This window comes from Poecilia formosa, unplaced genomic scaffold (assembly GCF_000485575.1).
Source record: "Poecilia formosa unplaced genomic scaffold, Poecilia_formosa-5.1.2 Scaffold132, whole genome shotgun sequence".
Lineage (NCBI taxonomy): Eukaryota > Metazoa > Chordata > Actinopteri > Cyprinodontiformes > Poeciliidae > Poecilia > Poecilia formosa.
Window position 1 is genome coordinate 1,230,226 of NW_006800071.1, and position 12,432 is coordinate 1,242,657.

A 12,432-nucleotide genomic window follows, 5' to 3' on the forward strand; every position below is an offset into this window, starting at 1 on the left:
CCATGCATCCATCAAACCCTTGGCTAAACCTGCTTTTCTCTCTGTCCCTGCAGACTTTACTATGTGCATGGGCAGCTGGGGCTCATTGGGAGGGTGATCATCCTGCAGTCAGAAAGTCATCGGTCCTCTGCATGGATGGGACTGTGGATGATTCAATGTGACTCAGAGTGTAAAGGCTCTTTGAATGCTTGATATGACAAGAAAAGCAATCGCTTTACCCTTTCAGTATAGCATCTGGCTGTTGAGTTCTTCAGCTCAACCAATCATTTCCATGTTTATTTATGCATTGTTTGGGATTTTGGGCACATTAACCATGCTTTATTTTAGGTTGTTACAATTTCCAGAGCACCCTGTCTATAGAAAAGGTTCACTGAATAGTTCAAAGGTCATGCACAGAATTAGGAAAATATGCACCCAAATGTATCCTCTTAATGTTTGGAAAGACTTCTAGAACTTAGCTAAGTTTTAGCTTAAATCTCCTTTAACAGCATCAGCAAAGCAAATCAAATGATTAGTTTGGATTCTGTGAAGTTATAATCAGTAATAGTTCCGATGAAGTAGTAGAAAGGTATCAGTTCATGGCAAGCTTGTTGGAAGTAACTCTTTGGATGGGTGTATGGCTAAAAGACAGTCTGACATGAAATGTATATTTTAGAAGACTTTAACAAAATGTTCATATCATCGTCCAAAATTGCACAACACAACTGTAGATGTCTAATTCTCCAGCCAAGCAACAGTCCTGTTTTTATTTGAAGCTGTGATGTTTGAGCCTTCCGGCTGTGTCAACCTGCCATTTAGATTTAGTCTGAAGTGTTCATCAGCATAGACTATGGCATGTCCTTGTGATTTACAGGTATTCCACTTTTTGGGAAATTATTCAGAAGATTCACAATCAGTAGTTTCACTAGCTTGTTAGCCTTCATCACATGAGAAACTTCATTTCACTGCAAAAACACAAAATCTTACCAAGTATTTCTGGGCTATAGTTTCAACTGCAAACCTCTTAGTACACTTGAAATAAGGCAAAACTCGCTTACATTGAAATTGGCAGGAAGATAGAGGAGCTTGTTTCAAGTAAATAATTCCTTAATATTGATGAAGAAGTGTTAATTTTACTGGCAGATTATTTCACTTATAATGTGGGGAAAAATATTGTTATAAGTTAAATAATCTGCCTATTGATTGAACTATTGATTTCTGCCTATTGATTGAACTATTGATTTCCATCAATATTAAATAATTATTTACTTAAAACAAGCTTCTACATCTTCCTGAAAAGTCACTTGTATGTTATATTTATATTATTTTCAGATATTTACACTAAAAACTACCAAAATACTTGGTAAGATTTTGTGTCATTGCAGTGTTCCTCCAGTGATATCTTTCAGCTACTTGTATGAACTGAACAAATCTGGATAGTTTTGTTTACCAGAAATAAAATAGAATAGAAACGTCCTTTATTGTTCCACAGAGGAGAAATTCAGGTGTAACAGTGAATATGTACATCCACATAAATAATTTCTGAGAGTGTTAAAAAAATATATCTAAAATAACTTCACAAAATATCTATTTAAGAAAAAAAAACTAACACTTTAAGGGATTACGGTGGTCTTCTTTTAGTTTTGTCATTTATAGTTTACAGTTGGCAAATTATACTCATAAATTATCTTGCAAATGGCTATGGTTTGATTTCTTTGCAGGTGTGGGCTGGATTGTTTGTCACAAATCTGTCAAGAATTTCAGACACCAGTTAACCGAACAGTTGTGTTTTTGGACCGTGGGAGAAAAACAGTTCCACATGTAAAAATAATCACTTTTGCAAAGGGGAGGAAATGCATATGCCTTGCAGAAAGACTCCAGGCCGAGATTCAAACCCAGATCCATGTCGCTACAAGGTAACAATGCTGCCGACTGCACCACTGTGCATCTCCTTTGTAAAATCCAAATGCTACAAACTCTGGTGTACAGAGGGGTCTCAATTTTTAGTTGATGTCTCAACTAAAATACATATTTCTTAGATTCTCTGAGAACTGCTGATACTCATAGAGAGATCAAATAGGAAACCATCAAACATTCCCTGCCAGTTGTGCTGCAGTTCAAGTGCAGCTGTTGAAACCTCTTATTATCTCAGCCGCTGAGCCACTTTCATTGTTTCTGAGCTGCACCACCGTGTGTGACATTTAGTAAATCTAGAGGCTTTCTAGCTTTTGTAGTATGCATTTAAACAACACATTAAAGGCAGAATGTTCCTCTTGGAGCCCTTCACATTTCCCAGGTAAAGCAGATGAATAAATAAAGCCCCACTGTCGGCTGAAACTCCCCCTCTTTGCGTGATTTGCAGTTGCCTTGAGTCAGATCCTGATCTCTTTGTAGACCCTCATGCAACAAGCATTGACCTTCTGCTCCAGCATGTAAAGAGCTCTGTGAGATTCAAAAAGGAGAGGAGGGGGACTGAGAATAAAGCCAGCACCTCCACAAGCCGCCAGGAGACTTCATCCACTCCACACTCCTCTCCTTCAGTCTGGCTTCGTCTGAGCTCAGCTTGTGTCTTGGAGGTAGATACCTTGTTGGAGCCACAAAGGAGCGGCTCTGTAATAAAAACAGCTGTCTCTGGTGGTCTTGGTGTAATTGGGATTGTTAACGTGGAGAGCTCTCCTGAGGGAGGCTGAGCAGAGTATGTCTTTGTGTAAAGCACATAGACACCTCTGCACCAGCAGTCCTCAATTTGATGTAAGTACGAGAGAGAGAGAGGAGAAAGGAAGCAAGCAAGTCACCTGAGTTATGTCAGGATGTGCTGTGTGAGCTCGTTCTGTTTTGCTCTTCCTATTTTGATGTCAAGTTATCTTAAATAACAAGAAATCATCATTTCAAAACTGGGGATGCACCAATCCGCTTAGTTAATTTCTGATACCGATACATATATCTGAGGTTTAGAATCAGCGGATACCGATCCGATACAGAAAAACATTGCTCAGTTGACTTAAAATGTTTCTTTTTTTAAATACAACCACAAATGTACAGAATTACAAATTTATCTGGCAAATCTGCACCAGTACAGCACACTTAGATACACCAATAGTTTAATAAGCTTGGTCAAATATGTAAAAACAACTTTTAACTTGTTCTGTCAGTTCAAATGGGAGCATAAAAGCCAATGTGTACAGAAAATGGATGGATGGATATCATCAATATCTGTGTGGGACAAAAAAGATATTAAAATCAGATTGATGCTTCTCTAGTCAAAATGCTACCATGTATATCATTAAAGTGTAATCTGTCTCATGAAACCTGTCCTGCTGCAATAAAAGACTTTGTCTTACATAATAAATAAAAGGGAACACTGGGCCAGTCTGAATGCAGGGCTAATTGTAACACAAAGCTTTTATTGAAGTGTTAAAGGTGGAATGTTGTGAACTTTCAATCAGTTTGAGATAATAAGGAAAATATCCAACATTTTAAATACAGGAGCCTTTATAATTCATAGAGGTTTGTGGAAAAGAGCATTCAGCATGCAGAGCATATATATGTCAAAGAGCAGAATATTGAATATCAATAAAAATGAAACTGTTAATAGAAGTAGAAATGTCTGAAAGATTAATATACATACAGATAAAAATTAATTATTGAGATGTGATCACATGCTCCTCATAAATAAAAAGAGGTGGATCAATAGTTATGTCTTGTTAGTAACCTTCTATGTATTAACAGTGCATAATAAATGGTTAAAGACGGTTAATTTAATATACAGCTTTAGTATGTCCGTAGTTTGTAATGATACATATTAAATTTACTATGTTCAGATCTGGTAATTTACAGCTATAATGTGTCTTGTTGGGGTAAGTTGGAACTATTTACTGCTGCCTCTTTAACTGAAGCTGTAAAGAAACAGCAGTTTGCTGAAAGATACTGTGATGAAGACGTTAAAATAATAAACAGTGCACTAATTTATATTTTTCAATTATTTTGTTAAAAAAAAGTTCTGTAAGCTAAAAACTAAAATGATCAGTTTACAACCCTTATTTTGAAGTGCAAACAGAATAAACTCTTGTTGCCCTGTTGTATTGATGGAGTCAGGTAATAAAAACATAAGTGGGCTGGCAGATAATTATATAAAACTTAAATCTCCTAAACTACAAATCTTTCACCTGGCAGCTAGCTGTTGGCTGCTAATGCTGCTAAATTTGGCATTGGCTTCACTAAAACTAAAGGGCTGTGTCACACTTTTTGATGAGCCTGGACTGTATTTATTCAGCTAAAATCTTAAAATCTTAACTGAATACTTTTGTAATGAATAGAGTTTGCTTAAAAATAAATCAGCTTGGGATTTCTAAAACCTTTATTTCTATTTGTGAAACCATGAAAATGGAGCACTTTCAATGGTTTTTGGTGTTTCAATCACTGGCGAATAAGTCAACCAGAATAATGGAGCAAAACACATTCAAATACATGTATGTGAGGAAATCTGGAGGGACTGAAATTGTAAACTATGACAAGATATTTTGGTTTTGATTATCCTAGTTTGCTTCTCTTTTTTTGAGCAACTACTAGCCTCATCAATATTTTGTTTTGGTGTGCATACAATATAGCTACAATTAGAATTACTCGGTTACTTGCTAAATATTGAAGGTAAGTGATTCAAAATAAAGAGTAAAAGAAGAATATCACCACAAAATATGGGCATGTCAAACCTACACTAGAATATTCTACACTGTGCATAAACTTTAAAATACTGTTTGGCATTTGAAACTTTTACTCTCTTTGTAGAAAAAGTTGCCAATAATAATATTCCATCTCCTTCTTGTGGGCCCAGTATATATCATGTTTTGTGAGGTTTGAGCTGGACGTAAACGCAGACACTAGTACATAAGAAGCATGATGAAATTTGAGATGAACAAACAAATGTTTGCAGTGAGGCATAAAGAGAGCCAGTAAAAAACATGGCAGGATGTAACAGAATGAACCGAGAGTAAACGATGCAAACCAGAGGACTTAAAAACAGAGATGCGACCACTGAAATGGGGATCAGGTGAGTCCAATTAGGGGAATGTTGAACAGCTGTGAATGAACACTGAGCAGGAGAACTGAGCGAAGGAGACAAATTAACACAGACGATACAGAAGGGGTCTGGCACAGATACAAAAGGATCTAAAATAAAAAAAAAAGGGTGAAGCCTTAAATTTAAACGGAGAATAAACGGAAATGCACAGAGAAAATAAGGATTTAATAATAAACTAAACACTCAAATGAACTAGTATGGAGAGATAATGGCAATGCTAAATAACTCAACACAGCAAGATCTTATAGACAATAACAAACCACTTGGAAAGGGCAACACGAATATCCACAGATCAAATCAAAATAGTTGCTCCCTAATTATAATCAATATTAAGGTGCAAAATTGAGCAAACAGCACAAAACTACATTATATTTTACATGAAACTTCTCTATTTATCACCATAATTTATGAAAGATACATCAATGCAAATTCAAATAAACTAACATGAAATGTCTTAAGTACCTGGACATGAGGTGGTGTGTTTACAGGTATGGTAATCTGTAGGTTTAATTATAAGTGCAAGTTGGTAAATTTACACCCGTTACAGGTGGAGATGCCATAAAACTCCTGAAATGTTCTTATTGATTTCATTTTGGTATCTCAAGATTGTCAGTCACCCCCTTCTGGCCATTCCATTTAAAACACTCTAGAATAATCCCTATTTGTAAAAATGCTCTTCTGCAAAAATAAACATTTCCTGAATCTTTCCTTTTCTTTTTGTCACATTATAATTACAAACTTGTATGTATTTTATGAGATTTTAGGTGATAAACCAACACAAATACTGTATAACTGCTTACACAAAAGGGACAAATGAGAAAAGAATTGAATATTTTTTCCAAATAAAAACCTGGAAAGTGTGGTGTGCATGTTTTTAGCATTTTTTTTTTTTTTGAAGCTCCAAAATATATTCAAACTACCTTCAGATGTGACTTAAGTGACTTAGATTCCACAGGGTGTAATATCATCTTAGTGTAGTTCAGTATAAATCCAATCTGAGAGATCCATGTTAGATATAAAAATATGTTGACAAAACAAATATAAGCTGATTACTTCACAAATCTACCAAGAAAAAAACATTGTTGAAAGAAAGTCTTACGATCCTCTGGTTAAACAGGAACATTTAAATTTTCACCTTCATGCTTTCATACATAAATGTTTTTTTTTAGTGGGAACACACAAGGAATTTAGCTAGAGTTAATTGGAAAATGGATGAAAGCAAAATGCAAGGCAATGTTGAAAAAAAATCATTTTAGAAGCTGCAAAAGACTTGAGGCTGAAGAGACGGTTCTCCTTCCACAGCACACAAACCCTAAACATGAATCCAGAGCTAAGTCGAATGGTTTAGATCAAGCCATGTTCATGAGTCTGAGCCATCTCGCAAAGATGAATTGGAAATCACAGGCAGAGAGAATACAAATGCATATCAAACTTTTCAGATATGAATTAGTTAAAAATATTTCATTCCTTATTAAAAAAAAATCTAAAATAAAATCCAAATAAAATTAACTGCAACGTCTGGGTGAGAATTGAACAATTTGCAAAACACTGTGGGCCTAAATCAAAACTTGTTCTGTTCTCCAACAGATTTCTGACTGCAGGTAAATAGTGTGGTGTAATTGTGTTAGTGTTTGCCATGACAGATCCTTCAGAGATAATCCTGTTAAGCATTCAGACATGATGTCCTCCCTCAAACGTGAGAAAGCTGTTGGCAAAGGATGCAAAAGCCTTTAGGTTGGGAATAAAAACGCGCTAAGGAAAGTGTTGGAGAGCATGCTTCAAAGCCAATTGCTTTTGAGAAGCCAGGGCTTGATTTATTTGACTTAAGATATACTTTTTTGTGTGTTTCATTGTGAATGAAAATTTCATACACCGATTTAGAGGTGGTGAAATATAAATGATTCCTTTAAAGTTTCATCATAAATCAGTCTTGTCGGTATATGTGAGCAGACGCTGATCCCTCCTTGATGTCTCCGGAGCCCTGATCTCCGTGTCTCCCCCCCAACCACCACCTCATCTCCTCCCCCCTACTTCACCCCGATCTCTTAAGGTGGCTCCAGCAGCGCCTGTTTGTCCCGCTGGGGGGAACCGCGTCTTGCTGCTGGGGAGATCTCTGGCAACACCAACAATGCTGCTGTCACAGCTGTGGGGAAATCAAGCTCTGGAAATAAATATATATACATTTATATATATTTAAACCTGTAATAGCAAAATGTAGGAATGAGATTGTTACCTCTGCTGTGAAAAAGCCAGCAGGATCTCCACGTTTTCTTCGCCGCGTAACTAACTGTGCTGTACAATAAGCGGCTGAAATACGTATGACTTATGCTGAACGCATGGATCCACTCAAGGGCTGCAGGATGCCTGTTCCGCTCAGTCAGCCGTAAAATATGTAGAAACTGTAATGCACTGAAATACTGCAGTAACGAAACACAATTAAAAGGGATTCAGAAATGTGTATTAAAAAAAACAGAAATGGTTAACGCCTCTAACATTTATGTCAGATAATGCAAACAGAAGTTTTGCTTCAAAATGAAATACGACAAATAAAACAAAATAAAATTATTTAAAAATATAATTTTAAAAAATTGAATGATGATTTTAAAAACTTGTATTTTGTTTTTTTCCATAATTTCCTGACGTTTTAAATCTATCACCCTGCGGATCATCTTAAACAATTTAGATACTTCTTGTTAATTACACTGTGATTAAATGTTGTAATTACGTTGCCAATAATGTGCCCTTAATTAGCGGAGAGATAAGATAATGGCTTGCTATGACAAGAATATTAATTTAGAAGTAGCTCATTTTTACTATTATTTTAAACCAACTTGGGTTTTCGTGCATTAGCTCACAGTGTAGTGGAAAAGGGAAATATGCGACTCTAAGGCAGCAAAGCAGGGTAAAAACTAATTTTGATAAGTTTAGTTTAATTACTTTAATACAAATGGAATTGATAAAGAAAATCAAATAAATTAAATACTAAAATTTTGAATAAATTAGTTTGAACCTTTTGCTGATGTTTAGTTGTTTTTCTTCGCGGTAAATGAATAAAAATAATTAAAGCAATAACGTGTATTTAACTTTTCATTTTCAAGCAAAGAGATAAAAATGTGGAAGTATATTTGGTGTTATTAATATTCAATAATATTATTTGCTAGCATGTCTTAAGCGTGGTTGGCAAAATTTAAAGATAAAATATTTTCACAAACACAAAGAGGGAATAAAAAAACTTCACTGTGGCTCATTAGAAGACGTGCTGGTAACGAGGTGTTGGTGATGAAGTAGAGTCATTGGAAATAAATGCCTTGTTGTAGACTGCCCATGCGCAGAGTCCCCAGCGGCGGCGGCGGTGTGGCTAATGAAGAATAATAAATCATGAAAGGGTTTTTCAGGTGCAGCTGCGAGTGGAGTGTGTGTGTGCGTGTGTGTGTGTATGTCTCTATATGTGTGTGTGTGTGAGAGAGAGAGAGAGAGACGCAAAGAGAGGAGGAGAGGGAGGGTGTGTGTGCGCGAGAGAGAAAGAGAGAGAGAGAGGGAGGGAGAGAGAGAGAGAGAGGCGGAGAGAGACTCAGTCTGCCCTTCGCCTCAGAGCGCAGCCAGTTTGGGTCCCCGCAGCATTCAACCGAGTCGAAGAGATACAGTCACCAAGACTACTTTTTCCACTTACGTCCATTTTCAAGACGGAAGCTTTTTTTTTTTTTTTTGACTAAAAACAAAACAACAACAACAAAAAAGAGCAACGAAAACAGCAACTATAGCACGAAGTTATTTTGGAAATCCTAAAAGACGAAGAGAAACTTTTTGATTTTTTTTCTGGCATCTGTGAAGAGTTTCTGCCAAAAGAAAAAAAAAAGAAAAAAAATTAAAATCCAAGGCAAAAAAATATATTTGGTGGAGATTGATGGAGAAACGCTGAGATTGTTTTTGAACATCGCGCCACAAGTCTGTAAAGGAAGGGGGTCAGCCGCCTGGGTCTTTGGCGTCTGTGATTCCTCACCTCAAACCAGACCAGACCAGACCAGACCACCTCCACATCTGCTCCAGTAATAATAAATAAATGTGACTCGGTGTCGGACCGCCGTCTTTTTCCTGCCTGAGCGTTTTACTCGACAGCGATTCGAGATTCCTGCGAAGCTATTGGACTTGAACTCCTAGCCGAGGAGGCGGAGTCTTAACTTATTAAAAGGAACTTTCGGAGGTTCGGGCGCCAGCAAATATGATGATGATGTCTCTGAACAGCAAGCAGGCTTTCACCATGGCCCACACCAGCCTGCCGGAGCCCAAGTATTCCTCGCTGCACTCATCCTCGTCCTCCACTCTGACTTCCAACGCACCGTCGTCCTCCTGCTCATCCTCCCGCCACAGCAGCAGCAGCACCATCATCAGCAGCAGCGGCAGCAGCAGCAGCTCGGAGGTGATGCGCAGAGCCTGTCTCCCAACCCCACCGGTACGTATTCTGCATAATCACTGCTTAAAGGCACATTTTGACAGCCCACTTTTTTTTTTTTTTTTTTTTTGCTTGATGTTTTTTTCATGTCTGCACAGCAAATCACCCAACACCTCCATTTTTTTTTCTCACTCTGCTCAACTTATGTATTCAGCCGGCTTTGCCTTTCGTATTAATTTTTATGACCTGGGATGTTGCATGCGTCTTGTTTTGTGTGCTCCCCCTTTTTTTTATGATTTCTTTTTTTTTTCTCATTCTGGAAATGTTTTAAACCGAGGAGTGGAGGGAGAATTCCCTGCTGACAGTTATGTGTGCATTCTATTTGCAATTGCAGAGCAATATATTCGGAGGCTTGGATGAGAGTTTGTTGGCCCGGGCTGAAGCTCTAGCGGCGGTGGATATAGTCTCGCAGACCAAGAGCCACCACCACCCTCCACATCACAGTCCCTTCAAGCCGGACGCGACCTACCACACAATGAACACTCTCCCCTGCACCTCCTCTTCCTCCTCTTCCTCGTCGGTGCCTATTTCTCATCCGTCCGCCTTGGCTAGCCACCACCATCACCACCACCACCACCACCACCACCAGCCTCACCAGGCGCTGGAGGGGGACCTGCTGGACCACATCACCCCGGGACTCGCGCTGGGAGCCATGGCAGGGCCGGACGGCTCGGTGGTTTCCACGCCTGCGCACCCTGCCCACATGGCTGGCATGAACCACATGCACCAGGCGGCCATCAACATGGCTCATGCCCACGGGCTACCGCCGCACATGGGCATGAACGACGTGGACGCCGATCCTAGGGACTTGGAAGCATTCGCGGAGAGGTTCAAGCAAAGGAGGATCAAACTCGGGGTCACCCAGGCGGATGTGGGGTCAGCTTTAGCCAGCCTTAAGATTCCCGGAGTGGGCTCTCTCAGTCAGAGCACCATCTGCCGCTTCGAGTCCCTCACGCTCTCCCACAACAACATGATCGCTTTGAAGCCCATCTTGCAAGCGTGGCTGGAGGAAGCCGAGAAATCGCACAGGGAGAAACTTAACAAGCCCGAGTTGTTCAACGGCGCGGAGAAGAAGAGGAAGCGCACGTCGATAGCCGCGCCGGAGAAGCGCTCGCTGGAGGCCTACTTCGCCATCCAGCCGCGTCCCTCCTCGGAGAAAATCGCGGCGATCGCTGAAAAGCTGGACCTGAAAAAGAACGTGGTGCGGGTCTGGTTCTGCAACCAGCGGCAGAAACAGAAACGAATGAAGTACTCCGCATGCGTCTAAAAGAGAGAGAGAAAGAGAGCTAGAGAGAGGGGGAAAACACCACAAAAGACTTGGAACTGAATAAAGATTATTTGTATCATATTTCCTAACTCACACCCTCTTTTTCAATCATAAGACTTTGAACTTCGAAAAAAAAATTATCCTGAAAACGAACAATGAGTGAAAAAAAAGAGAAAAACTCACCACGACTCTGTCAGAGGAAGATGTGGAGTCAATAAGGCATCGTTTGACGGAGCAAGTAAGAACCACTGTTTCCACTTACTATGCCTCACCTTTTCAATGCCAGCGCAGTCAGAGTTGCTTCGATTTTTATTTATAATTCCTTTTAAACGCTGATTATTATTTCCCGACAAAAGCAGCATTTTTGTGATTTATTTCTACGCAAAACGAGGTTGTTTTAATTCAAAGCACTTGGTTGGTTGTTCCTGTTTTAGGCTTCTGAGCTACATTTTCTTCCCTTCGAGTTCATGACAATGCAGTCTGACATTTATTCAGGTCCGTGGGGGGATTAAGCGGACAGTTGGTCCTGAAAGCTAATATTAGATTACTGCCAAATAACCTTCTGTAAATTAACATCTTACTTGTCAAACACTTCATTTTGTGTCTAAATGTGTTATTCTTTTCACCCATTTTGTTTTCAGCTCTAAATCAGGGATCTGTTTCTGAGATTCCCGGCGTTTGGACTCAGATCGGGTTGTTTTTGAGGCCTCAGTGTGCGGAATGATCAAAACACTTTGAATAATTCGTGCAGATTATTGTGATTAAATATATATATTTTTTATTTTTAATTTGCCGTTTATGTTTCGTTTACAATCCAGCATGGGCCGGCTGTCTTATGAACTATTTATTGGGTGAGGTCATGTTTACTTCATTATATATTTATTGGGAATCCCCCCCTCCCTCCTCGTTTAGCTTGAGAAAAATCAAATTCTGACAGCAGCTCGGCTTGTTGTTGTGGTTTAAAGGGAAGCGACTGTGGAGTTTAAAAAAAACAAAACTACAGTCTCAAATTTGACGAATTTTAACGTTTGAGATGGCACAATCGAGAGATATATGAGATTAAAATATCGTTTTAAATTATTATTTTTATGTATGTTTTTCCTGCTATTTATTTGTATAAATATGCGCGCATCATGATGAAATCGTTGCTTGTTAAAAAAAATCACTTTGTTTTACTGTTTTTTTTTCTTGAAGAGAAAAAGAAACTGCTTCATGGAAGTATACGTGTATAATGTAAATATTTTCATTGGAATCAGTCGATGCACATAAATATATTCGTACAGGTTTTTGCTGTATTGCTGTTTAGCTGAGGTAACTTATTTCTGTAATGTTTGTTGCTTTTTTGGTTTCCCTGGTTAAATATTTCTACTTATTCATTTCATCCATGTAATTTTAATTTATTAATTATTGAATTGCAATATGTGTTTCATTAAAGAACAAATTTTAACATTTAATCCGACGTTTTATTTTTTATTTTTGGGTTTTTTTTTTGACTGCACTGTGTGATGTGGCTCTCCCAGACATATTAGTATTTTTTATTTATTCATCTGCTTATTTATTGATGAGGAGGAGGGAAAGGCTTTAGCTGCGGGGGATATGAAGCTTTTAAAACCAGTTTCGGATCATCTGGGCTTAGTTTAACGCAAATATATATATATA

At 38.4% G+C, this 12,432-nt stretch overlaps 1 protein-coding gene and 1 long non-coding RNA gene across 2 annotated transcripts; one reads left to right on the forward strand and one right to left on the reverse strand.

Moving 5' to 3' along the window:
* Positions 1–7,074: 7,074 nt before the first annotated feature.
* On the reverse strand, positions 7,075–8,535 carry LOC107837306 (uncharacterized). The gene is made up of 3 exons (XR_001663322.1): positions 8,295–8,535; positions 7,290–7,473; positions 7,075–7,217 (listed from the first exon to the last, which is right to left on the reverse strand). It is a non-coding gene; the product is annotated as an uncharacterized LOC107837306 (long non-coding RNA).
* Positions 8,536–8,588: 53 nt separating this feature from the next.
* pou4f2 (POU class 4 homeobox 2) lies at positions 8,589–12,227 on the forward strand. The gene is made up of 2 exons (XM_007561994.2): positions 8,589–9,506; positions 9,841–12,227. Exons 1-2 carry the CDS (start codon positions 9,276–9,278, stop codon positions 10,771–10,773), a joined length of 1,164 nt encoding a protein of 387 aa, XP_007562056.1. The 5' UTR covers positions 8,589–9,275; the 3' UTR covers positions 10,774–12,227.
* The last annotated feature ends 205 nt before the right edge of the window (positions 12,228–12,432 follow it).